Below are 19021 nucleotides of genomic sequence, written 5' to 3' on the forward strand. Positions count from 1 at the left end.
GATTCCCGGCTGGGTCACTGTCTGTGCGGAGTCTGCACGTCCTCCCCGTGTGTGCGTGGGTTTCCTCCGGGTGCTCCGGTTTCCTCCCACAGTCCAAAGATGTGCGGGTTAGGTGGATTGGCCATGCTAAATTGCCCGTAGTGTCCTTAAAAAAGTAAGGTTAAGGGGGGGGTTGTTGGGTTACGGGTATAGGGTGGATACGTGGGTTTGAGTGGGGTGATCATGGCTCAGCACAACATCGAGGGCCGAAGGGCCTGTTCTGTGCTGTACTGCTCTATGTTCTATCTTTAGAGTACTATGCAATCTTTCCTTGCAATTTAATGCATTTTGCTTCTTGTTCAAACCAAACAGTCTTTTGGGGTGTTTGTGAAGGATTGTCAACCCCACTTTAGTGGGGCTTATAATGGTGAAATAGGATTACTATTTCCTTTAAAAAACCTTTACTGTAGTTAAAACTCAAACTGATCATCGGATCATTGCTGATCATCACCTCTGATAGGTCAGGCAGATGCAGCACACAAAGCAGCAATCTGTCCGAGCCCAGGCTGTGTGTAATGGAAAGCGAGAAAAAGTCCGAAGACACAGTAACCTTGGAAACCATGACAAACTCAAATTCAGGATTAATCTGACCAGAAGTGTACCTGGCAGGCGGGGGAAAGACTGTTGTCATCACATTAACAAAGGTGGGAATGTGGGATGTGCAGATCCAACCGCACAATCAACTGAGGTATTTAAAAGGAAGACCATTCCTTGAAGTAAGTGACTTAATGGACACCAACAAAGAGAGGGGACCTGCAGCTAACGGCTGATACGGTTCTCAAAATGGCGGGGGAGAATTCTGCATTCTGCACTGCAGCTTTGTCTGATAGGCACCCATCGGAGATGGCTCACACCCTGGGCTTACTCACTCACTCATTCACTCACTCAAGAATTCAATGTCGAGATAATGCATTTCCGTCGGTTAACCAAGATGCAAGTGCCTGACAGAAATAAAATTTGGCTTGAGCAGACTAAAAACTAGTTCAAAGAGGTAGAGTGTGAGCACTGCAATGTAAGGATAAGGGAATTCCTCGTTGGTCTCAGATGAAGTCACAATGGGGCAATTGTCCATTTGGAGAGGTGTGAAGATGTTTTGTTCCTGTGTTACCTCACAATGTTCACTTAGAGAGCAGACAAAGAAAGACTGAACAAATTGTCCCAATTGGCCCACCAAAAATTAAAGAGAAAGCTGATTGGGGCTTTAGTCGGTTCACCCCACCTCCCACCCTCCCCCCGCAAACCCCCCAACCCCCCTCCCCCCACCCCCCCACCCTTGTCTGATTGGTCAGTGCAGAGTGAAAGCCCATGGGCTACTGGGATGCCCTGTTGCTAGGAGATCAGTTGGAGGTATCAGATTGGACACTTCCAGGGCCTTCTGTTGGTGACGTCACTGAAGATGGGGTAGTTGCATCCTGCCAACCTCCATTAGTCTGTGGGAAGAAAGAAATGGCTTCAAGCAAGGAATGGAGTGAGGACAATGCTGATTGACAATTATACTGACAAGGTCACTGAAACTCACGTTTACACATTTAAGCCGTTTGGAAACCACTTAAAACTCCTCTTTAAGAAAAAATGATTTTATGTCATGCTGCTGAATTAACTCTCCTCCTCCCTCCCAAATGTCAGCTTCCAGCAAAATCTTGAATTTTGTTCAACATTTTCCATTTCTTCGAGATGCCCCAAAGCGCCTAATGAGAGAGTTGTTGCTGAAGTATAGTCACTGTTAGAATGTCAGGAAATGAGGAAGCCAACTTTCGCATAGCAAGATCCCATTAGCAGCGGCAGTATAACAGATCAGATAATCTGTCTTTTTGCTCTTTCTTCCGGGTTGAATGTTGGCTCAGACATCGGGGACAGCACCTCCTTCCCAGCATCCGCCCCTGCCCACCCACCCCCCTTCAACCCCCAGCTCTTGTTAGGTGTGGTACTAAGAGAGTGCTGCATCTGGGGAGCTGATGCCCACCAGGCCAAGGCTCTGCCCTCCTGAGCAAGTGGATGTGAATGATCTAACAGCACTAATCCGGGGTACTTAGGCTCATACCTACTCTCCAACCAACCCCATTAGGTTCAACTAATCATTAAAAAAAAAAAAATTTAGAGTACCCAATTCATTTTTTCTAATGAAGGGGCAATTTAGCATGGCCAATCTACCTATCCTGTACATCTTTGGGTTGTGGGGGTGAAACCCACGCAGACAAAGGGGAGAATGTGCAAACTCCACATGGACAGTGACCCAGAGCCGGGATCGAACCTGGTACCTTGGTGCCATGAGGCAGCAGTGCTAACCACTGCGTCACCGCGCTGCCCTTCGGTTGAACTAATCATGTGCTCTATCGACCATTTCCAGGATTCTGCTATGATCCAATTCCTACTACAGCAAGAACAAAACATCTGCATTTGTATATCACCTTTTAACACAATACAACCACGAAAGGCACCTCACAGAGGTGTGTACTATAAAACAAGATTTGACACCGAGCTACATAGGGCGGCATGGTAGCATAGTGGTTAACACTGTTGCTTCACAGCACCAGGGTCCCAGGTTTGATGTATCCAAAGTCCAAAGATGTGCAGGTTAGGTGGATTGGCCATTCTAAATTGCCCTTAATGTCCAAAATAGTGGGGATACTGGGTTACGGGGATGGGGTGAAGATGTGGGCTTAAGTGGGGTGCTCTTTACAAGGGCCAGTGCAGACTCGATGGGCCAAGTGACCTCCTTCTGTATTGTAAACATTTTATGATAGGGAGAAGGTTTTCAGGAATACCTTAAAAAAGCAGAGCGAGCTGGAGAAGTGGCGAGGTTTAGGGTCTTTGGCAGCTGAAGATACAGCCAACAATGAAGGGGTGATCAAAATCAATTCACCTAATTCACAAAGAGTAGCTGTGAAAGATTCAGGACATGGTAAGCTGCAATGTAATAGGTAGGTTTTCTTTTCAATCTCCGACTGTTCTCTTTCAATGACCTTGGTATCGCCCACTTTCCCTGAGCTGATCGACTGAGCAGTTGAGTAGCTTTAAGTCTTCCATTCAGATGGCAGATGGCATGGTGGCACAGAGGTTAGCACTGCTACCTCACAGCGCCAGGGACCCGGGTTCAATTGTGACCTTAGGTCACTGTCTGTGCAGAGTTTGCACTTCCTCCCCGTGTGTGCATGGGTTTCCTCCGTGTGTTCCGGTTTCCTCCCACAGTCCACAGATGTGCAGGTTAGGTGAATTGGCCATACTAAATTGCCCCTTAGTGTCCAAAAGGTCAGATGGGGTTATGGGGTTGCACGAATCAGGTGGGGGAGTGGGCCTAGGTAGGGTGCTCACAGAGCAAGGTCGGTGCAGACTCGATGGGCCGAATGGCCTCTTTCTCACTGTGGGGATCCTATGATATTCTTTGTGCTCTTAGCCATTGAATCATCCGAATTAGGTTAAGCGAGGGGTAGCTGTATCTAAGGAAGGATGTGCTGGCCTTGGAAAGGGTCCAGAGGAAGTTCACAAAAATGATCCCTGGAATGAAGGGCTTGTCGTATGAGGAATGGTTGAGGATTCTGGGTCTGTACTCAATGAAGGTTAGAAGGATGAGTGGGGCGATCTTTTGAAATTTATAGGCTATTTCGAGGCCTGGATAGAGTGGACATGGAGAGGATGTTTCCACTTGTAGGAAAAACTAGAAACAGAGGACACAATCTCAGACTAAAGGGACGATCCTTTAAAACAGAGATGAGGAATTTTTCAGCCAGAAGGTGGTGAATTTGTGGAACTTTTTGCCGCAGAATGCTGTGGAGGCCAAATCACTGAGTATCTTTAAGACAGAGATAGATAGGTTCTTGATTAATAAGGGGATCAGGGGTTATGGGGACAAGGCAGGAGAATGGGGATGAGAAACGTATCAGCCATGATCGAATGATGGAGCAGACTTGATGGGACGAAGGGCCTAATTCTGCTCAAATATCATAATGGCACATGAGTTCATACCTCAACCAGGTAATGCAGCGGGGTGGGGGGGAGGGGTGGGGGGGGGGGGGGGGGGGGTGGGGGGGGGGGGGGAACCTCGAACATGGGCAATGTTGCAAGGTTGTCGGTCGAGTCTTTGAGAGACACGTGACACAAGCTCAAGCATTTGAGTCCATGTCTAATGGATGGAGAAATTAATTCTGAAGTCCGACCAGCCAATCTCAGCCTGATCCGCTCTCAAAGGGGAAGAAATGAGGGAGGACAGAGGGTGAGAGAGAGAGAGGGAGAGAAAGAGAGAGAGTGAGAGAGAATGATTGTCATATCTGTTAGGTTGCCACAATAGTACAAACCCAACTGGTGTCTCTCAGGCCCTTACAGAGGGGAGCACAGGACATGCCATTTAGTTCAGCTGCAGCTTAGTGGATAGTGCTCTCACCTTTGAGTTGATAAGCCATCAATTGCACGAGAGACGAGTTGCTATACAAACGTTAGGCTTTAATAAGCTAGAACTTAGCCCTGCGGTTGTCTACAATAAAATGGACGACCGCCAGGCGCTTCGACTATTTATACCTCAGTAAGGAGGCGTGGTTAACTCAGCCTCTCGACCAATCGGAGAGCTGTCACATGACTGGTCTCAACCAATCGGTCGTGAGGCACATGACCGACCAGGGCCATTGGTAAGCCGGTGTTCTGCACCAATGGCAGACAGCTATGCAAATCATATCACCACAGGGGTTATGAGTTCAAATCCCTTGCTAGTCAGTATTGTACGTAGCCCTGCTTGAAACTCCAGTGCAGTACCGAGGGAGTGCTGCACAGCTGGAGGTGCTGTCTTTTGGACAGTCTCACAGGGGGATGCAAAGGATCCCTTGGTAATATTTTGAAAAAGAGCACGATAGTGTTTTCTCCAGCATCCATGCCAATATTTATCCTCAGGCGATGTCACTAACAACAGACTATCCAGTGATCATCTCATTGCTGCTGGTGGGAACTTGCTGTGTCTAAAGATTGGCTGTTGTTGCGACAATGACAACACTTAGTTGGTGCTTTGGGACATGCTGAGGTTATGAAAAGCACGGTATGATTGCAAGTCCATCTTTTCCTTTGTGGATCCATTCCCCCCCAGCCCCCCCCCCCCCCCCCCCGAACTTTGCACCCATTATTCACGATCGCTTGCGACCATCATGAGGAGCAACTGTTGTTTTACAGAAGAGCTGCTGTACTTAACGGAGTTAGTTGTGGGAGGAATGTTTGCCAGTATGTGTCTCGCTCTTCTATCATTCTCATCACATGTGATCCCACCACCGTCAATGTCTTTTTTTGCCCTATCCTCCTTTACTGCACTGACGTGCCAGCCTAGATTGTGTGCTCTGGTTACTGAGGTGTGGTTTAAAGTTCTGACCCTCATGCCCCAAAAAGCAAACCATGACACCCTTGGGGACAGTCATGGAATTCACAGAATCCCTACAGCGCAGAAGAAGGTCACTCAGCCCATCGAGACCTTCCAAATGATCATCCCCCCCCCCCCCCCCCCCCCCCGGCCCACTTCCCTGCCATATCCCCATAACCCCACTTAACCTTTGGACACTAAGGGGTAATTTAGTATGGCCAATCCACCAAACTTGCACATCTTTAGACTGTGGGAAGAAACCGGAGCACCCGGAGGAAACTCACGCACACACGAGGGGAATGTTACAAACTCCACACAGACATTCCCTCGAGGCTGGAATTGAACCCGGGTCCCTGGCGCTGTGACACAGCAGTGCTGCCCACAGTTGTGCCAGTAAAGGGTGACACTTAAAGTCGCAACCTTCAGGTGGGAGCGTGGTGCCAATTTCCCCACCCGCAACCCCTAACCCCACTCCCTCCTGCACCCCCCCCCCCCTCCCCCCCCAACCAGCCCCAAGCCACTGGGGTTTCACCCTGCACACTGTCCCTTTAAAAAAGTTAAAACGAAATGGCTGATCGAGCAAACCCTCTCCCAAAAGGTCATGATGGAACAACTCGGCAAAGAGGCTATTACAAAAAATTACTGCCTTCAAGATGGCAAGGTAAGTATAAGGGGCAGAAAGCAGAATCAATTTTGTGTCTGGAAAGCTGGCAGATTAAAGTGCGCTGGGGACATTAGTCAAAATTTAAATGCCATTAGCTGAGCTATACAGAAAGAGCCTCTTGGCAGCCTCTCATTTTGAAGCCTGTTATTTTATGGTAAGTACTGCCCAGTCCCTCTCACAATCCGTATGAGCAACACACAGGCGGTCAGAGCAAGACGGGGGGGGGGGGGGGGGGGGAGGAAATTCCAATAAAATGTACTCTTGTTGAGAAGCTGCTTCCCTGTCAGTGCCCTAATTGCCCTCGTTTCCTTAGGTTTTTCGTTTCCGCTGTTAAGGCTGTATAAAAATTCCCACTTTGCCTGTCATTGCAGCTGATAGACAGGATCAGAGGAGTGTTTTACACCAGGATTGACAGTGGTGATTTGATGCCTCAGGGTTACCATCCTCGGTGTTAGCTCCTTACAGGCTGAAGTCATTTAACCCTGTGAAAGCCTGCAAGGTGGAAACAGCTCAACACGCACACAGGAACACACTCACACACAGGAATCAACACACACATACAGATAAAAACACACACACACAGACAAACATATAGGAACACGCACAGACAAACACACACAAACATAAAGGGACACACAGAGGAACACACACACAGACAAACACATGAGTGCACACTTACACATACACATCTATAGACACACTCACATACAGACACAATCATTCACGCAGGAACACACACACACACAAAGACAAACACTCATTCACACACACACATTCATAGACAAACACGCACACACAAACTGACTTTCACATACACTCACTCACACAGGATCACACTCACAGAAACACACACAAAGACACAGGAACACACGTACACACAGACAAACACACTCACACAGGAACACATGCACACACATAGAACATACAGTGCAGAAGGAGGCCATTCGGCCCATCAAGTTTACATCGACCCATTAAGCCCTCACTTCCACCCTATCCCTGGAACCCAGTAACCCCTCCTAACCTTTTTTGGTCATTAAGGGCAATTTATCATGGCCAATCCACCTAACCTGCCCGTCTTTCCTGACTTGTGGGAGGAAACCGGAGCACCTGGAGGAAACCCACGCAGACACAGGGAGAATGTGCAGACTCCGCACAGACAGTGACCCCGCAGAGAATTGAACCTGGGACCCTGACACTGTGAAGCCACAGTTCTAATCACTTGTGCTACCGTGCTGCTGCACAGGAAGACACACAGGAACATACAGACAAACACACACAGGGACACATACATATACACACATACTCACACAAAGACAAAAACACACAAGAACACACACACACACAGAGGAACACATACAAACACAGAAACACACACAGGAACACACAGACAAACACACACACAGACAAACGCACTCAATCATGCAGGAACACACACCCCACACACAGGAACACACACACAAACAAACGCACTCTCACAGGGGGAATGGGACTATTTGGCGCCGCCCTTTTGGCGCCGATCATTTGGCGCCGCCCTTTTGGCGCTCATCGGTTTTGGCGCCGACCTTTTGGCGTTTTTGGTTTTGGCGCCGACCTTTTGGCGTTTTTGGTTTTGGCGCTGGCCTTTTGGGCGCTCATCTGTTTGGCGCCAATTCAGACTACTTCAGCAATTAATGATAACAATCTACAGCCTTGGTGCTACATAGGCCTGTTCTCTTTTCACATTTGAAAGCTAGAAATACAGTTTTGCTTTTAATTTCTCTTAGACCCCATACCAGAAATGGCTGAAAAAATTCTAAGCAAGAGAGACAAACCAAAATTAACACACGATGGATATTTATACGTGTATTAAAAGCGACCCATTGTTAATGTTTTGGAGAAGCGAATTAAAAAACGAGTGTAAAGGTCGCATTCACACTAAAAACAATGAAGTAGTGAAGGAAGTGCATTAAACTTTTATACTCATTTTACTTAATATTTGGTGTTAGAAATAAATGTCATGTTTTTATCCATTATTATTATTATTATTAACTATGAAATGCATTAAACTTTTATACTCATTTTACTTGTTATTTGGTGTTAGAAATAAATGTCATGTTTTTATCTATTATTATTATTAACCTATCATTACATTCCTGGCAATATATTCAATACACAACAAAGGCGCCAAAACAGCTGGGCGCCAAAATAATGAGCGCCAAATCAATTTAGCGCCAAAATGGCGGTGTCAAATGATCGGTGCCAAAAGGGCGGCGCCAAAACGTACCCGACCCCTCACAGGAGCACACAAAGTCACACACACAGGAACATGCATACATTCACACACAGACAAACATACACACACACACAGACAAATATACTCACACTTAGGAACACACAGAAACACACACACCGGAACACACACACTCACTCACAGACATACACACACACCCTGACACACAAACATGCACATGCACATACACACACAGACGCACACACACAGGAACGCACATATACACAGAGGAACACATACACAAGCACACACAAAACACACCGACAAACAAGAACACAGATGTAGGAACATACACCTCTCTCCACCCCTACATACACACAGTAGCGCACAGACAGTACACAGACATACACACGCACAGGAACACACACCCATTGGAATACACATGCAGAGGAACACCCACACTCAATACACAGGCATGCACATGCACAGACACACACACAGATACACTAACACAGATACACTCACACAGACACACACACAGGAACACACACAGACACATTTGTTCAGGAAGCACTCCTGACTAGGTCATGAAACATTGATCCTTGAAAGGAATATTGGTCACCCTCCAATCTGGGCACTGGCAGAATTTGCTATGGATATTCTCCAAAGTAATATTTACTGGGGCTACTATTTCGCTCCAAGAATTGGGGTGCCCCCATTTTGCGTCTTTATCTAGCTGTTCTGCCACAGTCATCTGAATTCGATATCATTCTCAGTGATATGGCAGCATGGGTTCATACAGCGACAGCAAAGCTGAAAAAGATCCTGCCGCTACCTTGAATTTTACGACGCAGAAACAGGCCATTCAGCCCATCTGACCTGTGACAGTGTTTATGCTCCACATAAGCTTCTTTCCACCCCAATTCTACGCAGCACGGGTCGGGGGCCATTGACAGAGGCCCCCATGGCGATTCTCTGATGAAAACTGGCTGGGTTCCCGACGGCATGGTTCTAACCACGTTTTACCTGTCTGGAATGGCCAATGGTGACTGTGGAGTCAGTCTGCAACCGCCCTGGTGGGGGCGGAGGGATCCTTCACCAGAGGGGGGGCCTCACGGACGGCCAGGCTATTGATCGGGGGCCACTGTTCTGCGGGCGCGCGCAATCTCGGGGGGGGGGGGCTAGATTTTCAGGGCCGGTCCGCGTGTGAGTCCGCCATCGCGCACGGCGTAACCGCCACCGTGCGCATGCGCGGACTCCCGACCGGAAGTGCAGGGCCTAGTATCGGCAGCCAGAGCTGCGAGGAGCACTCCGGGCCTCTGCTAACCCATTTCAGGTAGGAGAATCACTCTGGGGCTGGATTCTCCAATAATGGGGCTATGTTGCCACTCCAGCATCAAAACAGCAGGTGTTTCACTCTCTGGTTAGAACATGGGGCGAGATTCTCCGCAAATGCGGAGAGTCGTAAAGGCTGCCGTGAAACCGGCCGTGTTTCACGGCAGCCTTCACGCCTGTTCCCGGGACCCAATTCTCCCCCCCCATCGGGGCTAGGAGCGGGACCCCGGGAATCACGGGGTCGCGGCCTTAACGACCGTTGTTAAGGCTGCGTGCCAAGATGACGCACGGCCGGCTCCAACCCGCGCATGCGCGGGTGACGTCATCACGCCATTGACGGGACACGAGCATGCGCGGTTCCGCATTTCTCCACCGCCGCCCGACAAGATGTGGCGGCTTGATCTTGTCGGGCGGCGGAGGGGAAATAGTGCGTCCCTTTTGGACGCAGGCCCGACGATCGGTGGGCACCGATCGCGGGCCTGTCCCCTCCCAAGCACAACGGTGGTGCTCCCGCCCCAAACGGGCCTCTGGATGCCCCAAACGGGCATCCAGCACCCGTTTTTACGACGGCAGCAAGCAGGTGTGTTTGCTGCCGTAAAAAAACGGCGTAAAGGCCCGGCCGCTTGGCCCATCGGCCGCGGAGAATCGGCGCTCGCCGTAAAAAACGGCGAGCGGCGATTTGTGACGTGGGTTGGGCGAGGGGGGGGGAGAATAGCGGGAGGGCGTGAAAAATGTCGGGAGGTCCTCCCGCTATTCTCCCACCCAGCGTGGGGGGCGGAGAATCGCACCCATGGTTTTTTGGCTTCAACTCCCATTGTCCACCCCCGCGCCGATCGCGTTTTCGGTCGCGGAGGCTCGGAGAATTCCGCCTCTGGACTTTCTTCAGGATAGTCCAGAGTGAAACCGTGTTTTGACGCTGGAGTGGGGACATAGCCCATTATTGGAGAATCCCGCCCATAGTGTGGGGAAGGGACATGTGGACTAAAAACACTGAGAAAGATCTATTTAGTCAAGTTGCCTGTTCCTGTTCTCTGATCACTATGGCTGTGTCAGTAGGGACAACATTGCCTCGGCCGGTTCTGGGAGCCCTGACTAGATTTCTGATCCTCAAGCGGGTAACCAGCAGTGCCACTGGGAGTTGTGGCCACCGTTGGAACTGCAAGTGGTCAGGTCCAACCAGTTTGGAGCAGGTCCCGGGACTGAGATTAATGTGTGGGGTTCGTCAATCAGCCAATTCCCTGTAAGGGGGTATGAGTGGTCGGTGATGTGGGTGCAAGGCAGGTCCTGTAGTGTGGGGCATCCCTTGTTGTTATGGGTGTCCCTTGGGCCACGGAATCCCTGATAAGGAGAGACCATCCCTTGACAGCCGCCCTCTCCACCCCCTGCCCCCACTCCTCTTGAGCCCACAAGGTACACTTGGTGATCTCCTCACATGGTGAAGTGCATACCCACAACTGCTTCAAAAAAATCAGCGGCGATGGGAAGAGACCCTATTTTAGCTACTTTAGCCTTCAATTAGCCTTCGGGCGATAGGGTTGTCTACCACCTGCCCTCTGGATGGTTAAATATCAATGGCAACAGGGAAATTATGAGAATGCCACCCCTGCCATCCATCGTGCCGCCCACTCCCGCCAGCATCCCAGAACATTCCTCGGGGTGTCACAAAATCCCAGTTTCTGTAGAGCTGTGTACTCCGTGTCGTCCCTTGTTTCCTGAAATCGGTGGTCAGATTTCGAGACATTTTCTCCTGCAGTGGCCTCATAAAAGGGGACAAGGTGGGCACAGCCCACTCACAGTGTTAAGGGAACTCTACACAACATGCCTGCTGCCAGGCTGTAAGTTTAAAGTGAAACACACAGCGACAAGAGCAGAGCCATGGGGCACACTGCTCCCATTCTAAACAACCGGCCTGCACACAAACTGGCTCCCCAGCTTTGAGGCAACAGGCCCTCAACCAGTCCCAGCAACAACTGCACAGAACCAAGAAATTGTCCTCTGCAGGGGTGTCACTGGCCTCAGTCACAGGGCAAGGTGTACATTTTCTGAGGGGTGTCGCTGGCAAGATCAGCATTTGCTGTCCAACCCAAATCGTCTTGAATGGCTTAGTAGGCCATTTAAGAGTCGACTACATTTGCTGTGTGTCTGGAGTCACATGTCAGCCAGAGTCGACCAGGTAAGGATGGTGGATTTTCTTCCCTGATGGAGATATTATGACCATTACTGAGACGAGCTTCAATTCCAGATTTATCAATTGAATTTAAATTCTGCCAGCTGCGAGTCTGGTGGGATGTGAACCTGCATTTCCAGAGCATTAACTTGGACCTCTGGATTACCAGTCCAGTGATGATAACACTACGCCACCATCTCCCTTTGTTTGCCGATTGCCTGTCGGTGCTGTGTGAGTTGACTTCAGGTGAGGAAAGCGTGGCACAAAAATCCATCAGGCGAAACCATTGAAGTTAAGCAATGCAATTGAAACAGGACTGTTCCCACAGACCTCCAGGGCTTGGTTTTTAAGGCTGGCAGGCCCTGATAGCAGATTGGGCTCTGCTACCTTGCAATAGCCAGAGCACCCGGCTTCACAGATTCCTCTGTCGAGAAGCAGCTGATTCACAACATGCTCACTCCATCAGCCAGTTCTGGGACGAGACCCTAACCGTGGAACTGGGAATTGTTAATGAACAGCGCCCGATACCAGCGTCTTCTAGCTCTGATTAAATTGGGCTTTCGCTTAACAAGAATTGACTGCTCTGCTTGCAATTAAGACAGTGATGGTAAAGACAGTTACATAGAAGGCAGATGCTGAGCACAGTCTGTGGATGTCAGCCGGTTTCTATGCCGCTGTCATTTCTTGGAGGCAGAATATATGTGCGTCTTTTTTAATTCTTTAAGCCAATTTGCAAAATGCTCATCCACTCAGTCATGTGGATTGTCTGCACTGCATGCATAGTGACTGCCAAGGAAACAGACTTTAAGGTGTGAGCCGCCCGTGACTGACACTCAGTGGGTTACCTAGACGCTGCACAGAGGGTGTCCATTGTCTGATGGCAATATTCAGGAGGAGGATAGGCCAGTAGGCCTTCCCAAGAAGATAGTGGGCGAAGATAGTGTCGAGGACCTGGATGCCGCGCTACAAGATGTTCAATTACCTCAATGATGCATTGAGTGATCAATGCATCTCCAAATATCAGGGGCGGGATGCTCTGTTCCCCCCGGGAATTTCCCATTGAAACACCGCAGGCTGCTGCGAAACCCGTTGGCGGGGAGGGCACTGCCAGAGGGAAAAGTAAATTCGATAGCCGGAGAATTCCGATCCATGTCCCACCAACTGCACCATTTGCCTCATGCGCTGCTCAATGCCCCCTCTCCATCAACTTCCCAACAATCTATCAGGCAGGAGACCTAACCATCATAGGCCCAACTCACCCTCCCACACTTACCACTGCTGCAAACCTCACAACCCCGGCTGACAGCTTGTGGATACTGCCAGCTATTCAACCATGACAACCACATTGCTCAAACACATTGCACCCCACTCACTGACACTTCAGCCTCTCTTGTTGGATGAGGTGGAGACAGATGGAGCTAACCGGCGGGGGGACAGGTAATGGCTGCTTGTCTTCACCTGGATGGAGGAGATGAGGTACTCAGGTTATGACTGACGTTGCAGCCAGCAGCAGGGTTGGAGATGATGCAATGCTGCCTCCTCACCCTCCTTTCATCATATCACACTTCCTCTCATTGCACAATCTCTCCTGGGTCCGAAAGGCATCCGTCCACCAACCCCTACTCTCTCCTCAGTGCAACCCTACCTTGTACCTTACTCCTTTCCAATGGGCAAGGACTGCCATTTGGCAGTTCAATGTTGCTGATACAGAAGACACACTGTGTGGCAAACCACGTTATTGCATTATATGTACTGCATTGTATTGTGCATGCTTGGGCTTGTCCAGGTTGGCTCCGCCTGTGGCTCCTCCCCTCGGGCTTATGTATAAAGGTGACAAGTCTCCGCCTCCAGACCCAGTTCGGGTCCAGAGGCAGGAGGCTTGCTGTTTAGTGTATTAAAGCCTCAGTTACGTTCATCACTCGTCGTGTGTTATTGATGGTGTATCACACTGCCTCTCTCTCTCTCTCTCACCCTCACTGCCGTCTCCCCAGATACTGACACTCTGTACTATAGAGGATAACATAGAGGTGGGATCTGCGCATGGTGAGTCACTGGGCACAAGTGTGTTGTGGCCATGAGAGGGGAAAGGTTAGCGTGGGTGCCAACTGTCTGGAGGGCACAGTTGAATATGAATTCTGCTGCTGAGGGCTTAGATGAAGACTTTAATGTGGGGGCGTATAGGAAAAAGCTGATGGACATGCACACACAGATGGCTGCTGGAGAGCCTGCCATCACTGCCATCAAGCATGGCGAGAACAGCTCCAACTTGACACAGGGTTTTGCAAGGACCTTGGGCCCCTACCTTTCCAGTGTGAAAATGGTGGCCAGCTCTATGTGAACACGTGTGGACCCAGCGATTGGTGGCTGATGTCCCAGGTCCCACTGCAGCACAAGCAGAAGCCACTTAATGTGAGTGCTGCAATGGAAGCTCATGTAGGTAATGGAATCTTAGCTTGCTGTCATACTGCCATCATGGCTGTGGATATCAGTGTTCAAAGGGGCTCACAGCAGTCCAGTAATATGTGGTTCAGAAGGTTATTGGGATTACTTAGACGCTGCCTGACAGGGGTTGCTAAGGGAAGGAAGTGGCTCCATAGAACACGATCATTCTGTCCTCTATTAGGATGACAGTATTCATCCTCCCACCACTGCCACTCCACCACAGCCCTAACTGTCACCTGTCAACCAGCCAGCCCAGACTGCCTAGCGAGGTGAAGCCTGGACTCTAGGCCCATCGCTACTTGGTATCTTCAGCGAGGCCCTCGGCAGCCTCCCCCAGTGAATGGCAACAGCCATTAGGATGACTAAAACAGGCAAAGGCACCCACAAGACAGGCATGAAGGGAATATATAATGGTGACTAGTTGACACCGGTATGGGATATTGGGTGGTTTGTTTGAAATGTCTGTTTTGTGGTGACTTTGATTTCAGTGTTGTGGCCAAGTCCCTGATGGCCATAACAGGGAGAAGTTAATGGGTTGAGGGGAGACTCTCGATGACAAGGGTACTGAGGTCTCATTCATAGTGGAGCCCAATGAGCTGATTATGAACAATGCAGTGGAAAGGGGATGTGCCACTGGCTTCTTCTTTACGTCATACTCCGCATCCACCTCAGGCTGATTTCTGGTGGTAAGGGCAGTGCCCTCACAATGCCAAGGTTGGTCATGATTGTGGTGATCCACCACTGTATATATATGTGTGTGCTTGTATTAAGGGATGTACAACAGTACCTGTATTACAGGTTTGTCGGTAAGCCCCTGTCGGCTAGCTCCGCCCACAGGGAGCAGTATAAATATTCATGAGCTCTCCTGAGCTGCCATTCTACAGCTGCAGTTGAGGGAATAATATCTCACGGTAATAAAGCCTCTCTTGTACCGATTCGTGTCTTTGTGTGCAATTGTTAGCGCATCAATGATGCAGCAGCAGACCACCGTGAATGGTAAACCACATTCTGGCATGCAGACATCCCAGAGGCTCTGAGAAATGTGACTGGTCTCTTGCTGCGATCAATCATGTTCTGATAAATGTTAGATTTCCTTTTAGCCTCCTTGGGCGCCTTCACTGGGGAGTTGGTTGTCAGGCTCTGGGGAGACTAGGACACTAATCTGCTTATCCATAACTGCCTCAGGCCCAGTGCTAGCTGAGAGACACTGGTGAGCAATCTCTGAGCCAGCACTGGGCCCCAGGCAGATCTGGAGAAGCAGGTTAGCGAGGCCTCCGATTGACTGTGAATCTCGAATCAGGCGCCCGGGATGTCCCAGAGACCCCAGGAATGGATCCCTAGAACTGGTGCTGAGGGAGAATTGGAAGAAGCTGCCTCTTCAGCCTTGTGCAAGCCCAGTTTTGTTCACATACAGCAGCTATGGTGAAACTTTACACTGTAAGGGTGTTGCAGAGGTCCCAATTGGTCCCAATTAGGCTACTGAGCCTAATTCCTCCCTATATTAAGAGCAGGGAAACATCACATGGTGAAGTATTCAACAGGCATGCTACTGGCCCCAAGCAGCTAATGGGAGGTAAAAGTCCTCAAATCACCAATCATATCACAGTTCATTATATCAGAAACTGATGAACACTAAATTTGAAAATATGAAAACATAAAAGGCTTATGGTGTTATAATTTGGGTGATGTTGGAGGTTTGGGGGGGGCGGGGGGGGGGGTGCGTTTGTGGTTGCTAATCCATTTGAAAAAGAGACCTATCATTTTATTGCATCACAGCTGATTTTATTCTAATTTCAGCCTTGGTTCTGTGACCTTTAGGACCCTTGTCCATCAAACATCTATCAATCTCAGTTTTGACACTTCCAATTGATCTCCAGCCTTCTTTGTGGGGAGAGGTACAGACGTCCAGGGCAATGTGTGTAAACGTGTATTCTGGCATCACCCATGGGTGGCCTAGTTCACAGTTTAAGGTGATGTCTCCTTGCTCTGGACTCCCCAACAGAGTGAATAGACCCCAGTGAGGGGGGAGTGTGGGGGGGGGGGGGGGGCGCTGGCACAAGGTCAGGTTTGAATGGCTGAGGGAGAGGGTCAAGTGGGGTATATGACCTTGGGGGAGCGGGGACAGCCTCCGATGACCACAAGGGAAGCCCCAAAGGATGCCTTCCCCTCTCCCCTTTCTGCCTGATACCACTCAGTGCAGTCTATGTTGCTGGGCTAGCACTTGCTTGGGGGCTCCACCAGTCACAGAGAGTCGGTGCAGGCTCGATGGGCCGAAAGGTCTCCTTTTGCACTGTAGTGATTCTATGAAACTATTATCGGGGGTTTGACGAGGCACTTAAGTGGTTATTAATTGAGTACCTACTGGCATCAAGAGACCTTTTGGTAAGTGAGCCTCCAGATGCCTGGATTGTACAATGGGAGTCAGGTTGGGGCTGTGTGGGAGGGCAGCGGACAGGCTATGTGCTGCATTTTATGAGCCCCCCACCACTTTCAAAAATGTGGACGTGGGCCAATAAAAGATACCACTGGATTACCTGTGTTTTTTGCTCGAAAGCCCGTATTTCCTATTTTGTACAATGATGACTTTTGCTGAATAAAGTCTCTCCTAATTTGATACTAAGTCATAACCTATTAAAGATATGCTGCGGGATTGTCCATTGGTGGGATCCCCTGCCACGTCGGCAGTGCACCCACACCCACGGGTTTCCCGACGGCATGGGGTGGCCACAATGGGAAACCCCAGTGGCCGGTTGCAGGAACGGGGGGCGATTCTCCAAAATGGAGACGAAGTGTTCACGCCGTCGCCTTTCATGACGGCACAAAACGGGCACGGGGATGACTGATTGTGGGGGCTAGCACGGTGCTGGAGCGGTTCACGCCACTCCAGCCTCCCTTCCCGGTGCCAAATGGGCACTGCGCCAACCCGTGCATGTGCAGTTGGGCCGTGCCAACCTGCGCATGCGCAGGGGACTTCTTCAGTGCGCCAGCCCCGACTCAACATGGCGTCGGGGTCTGGGGCCGGCTGCGCAACAAGGTAGGCCCGGGGGTGGGGGGAGAGGTTGGCCCGCCGATCGGTAGGCCCCAATTGTGGGTCAGACCCCATCGGAGCCCCCCCCCCGGTGAAGGAGCGCTTTTCCCCTCCTCACAGGCCGCCCCCCCCGACCATTCGCGCAGATTTCCCGCCGGCAGCGACCAGGGGTGAACGGCGCTGGTGGGATTCTGTCGTATCCGTGCGGCCGTTCGGAGAATTGGCGGGCCCGCCGATTCCAGCGGCCTGTGGCCGGTGCCGCGACAAACGCACTGGTGCAAATGGCGGCGATTCTCTACACGTCGGAGAATCGCGCGCCAGCGTCGGGGCGTCCTGGCGCAGTTGCGGCGATTCTCCGGCCCGGCGCGGGGCTCGGAGAATTGCGCCCAGAGAATACCGTTACCGGCTGGGAAGTGCCAGGGCGGAAAACAGGGCTGGCGGGATGGAGAATCCTGCCCATGGAATTTTCAGGGGCCTGTCTGAAGAATCAGACAAGTTATTGTCGGTCTCATCCTCCTCAAGCAGTACTATCCCATCGAAAAGAGAAGCATGGACTTCGCCAGCGGGCAGGTTCAAGGATTAGGTCCTGCCTGCTACTGTTGAATATTCTAATCGTGTCAAAATTTGAGGAAACCACAACGACTGAACACCATCTCTGTCCAGTCGGTAGCTGCTCATTCAGAATAACGGAAAGCAACAAGGCTGCAATATCCTCCACTTGATAGATCAGGATTGAAAGAACCTACCTCATTGAACTCACAAGCAGGGTCTGATAAGGGCTATCACCCATAGACAGTTGGTGCACCACGAACATAATAATTGCTGAAAATAATTGTACATGGGCACAAGTAACTTTGGTTGATTTAGTGGAAAAAGGGAAGAGATGGAATGTCATCGAAAAGTGGTGGCACGGTGACACAGTGGTTAGCACTGCTGCCTCACAGAACAAAGGACCCGGGTTCAATTCCAGGCTTAGTTGACTGTCTGTGTGGGTTTCCTTTGGGTGCTCTGATTTCCTCCCACAGTCCAACAATGTGCAGGTTAGCTGGATTGGCCATGCTGGATTTGTCCCTTAGTGTCCAGAATGTGCTGGTTAGGTTACGGGGATTGGGCGGGGGAGTGGATCTAGGTAGAATGCTCTATCAGTGGGTTGGTGCAGACTCCAGCATCACCACACTCGGCCAGGATCCGTGCCGTTGGCCAGGGAGGCTTCCGCGAGGGCTGAGGGGACTGGTGGGAAGTGGCCTGTGGGATCGCGGATAGTGGGCCAGGTCTGTGCATGGCCGGCGCCATGTTCTACAGCTCGACCGCTGCAGATCGTCGGCATGCGCATGCACAGCCATGGACCAGCCCGCTTTCGGCGTGGGAGCCGGGAGTTTCATCCGGCGCCGCTGGTAGCCCCTCACTTGTCCCGGAATCAGTGAGGGTTCGGAACTGATTTTGCCGTCGTAAAACGCCCACGAAGTATCGGCTGAAACAGAGAATCCAGCCCATTGTTTTTCTTAATAAAGTATTCAATAAAGTTGTGTTAGACCTTCACCTGAATCTTGTCTCCTTTGCCTATCTCACTGTGTAACACAACTCAGTTAAAACTGCTCAAGGTCTGTTCGGGTACTTTTACCTACCTTTCACTTTACAATAGGTTTTTCCGAACACAACAAACTAGGTATTGTCATGTGAGAGTACCTTTAAGAAATAGGTGTTTAAGAAATGTATTTTTATGAAATGGGTGTTTATCAGTGATGTCAGAGTGTGGGTGGAGCTGGGCTGTCTGTCAGCTTTTTACTTTCGTTTTAGGCTGTTTG

At 50.2% G+C, this 19021-nt stretch overlaps 1 protein-coding gene across 4 annotated transcripts in view; it reads right to left on the reverse strand.

Moving 5' to 3' along the window:
* Positions 1-1311: 1311 nt before the first annotated feature.
* LOC119964936 (pre-B-cell leukemia transcription factor 1-like) overlaps positions 1312-19021 on the reverse strand; it is a 592307-nt gene continuing 574597 nt past the window's right edge. For all 4 annotated transcript variants that reach the window (XM_038795141.1, XM_038795140.1, XM_038795139.1 and 1 more), the window contains one exon: positions 1312-1469. In XM_038795141.1, the coding sequence (XP_038651069.1) occupies positions 1377-1469 (93 nt within the window). In that variant the 3' untranslated portion in view covers positions 1312-1376. The remainder of the gene's footprint in view (positions 1470-19021) is intronic.

Source organism: Scyliorhinus canicula, chromosome 4 (genome assembly GCF_902713615.1).
Source record: "Scyliorhinus canicula chromosome 4, sScyCan1.1, whole genome shotgun sequence".
Lineage (NCBI taxonomy): Eukaryota > Metazoa > Chordata > Chondrichthyes > Carcharhiniformes > Scyliorhinidae > Scyliorhinus > Scyliorhinus canicula.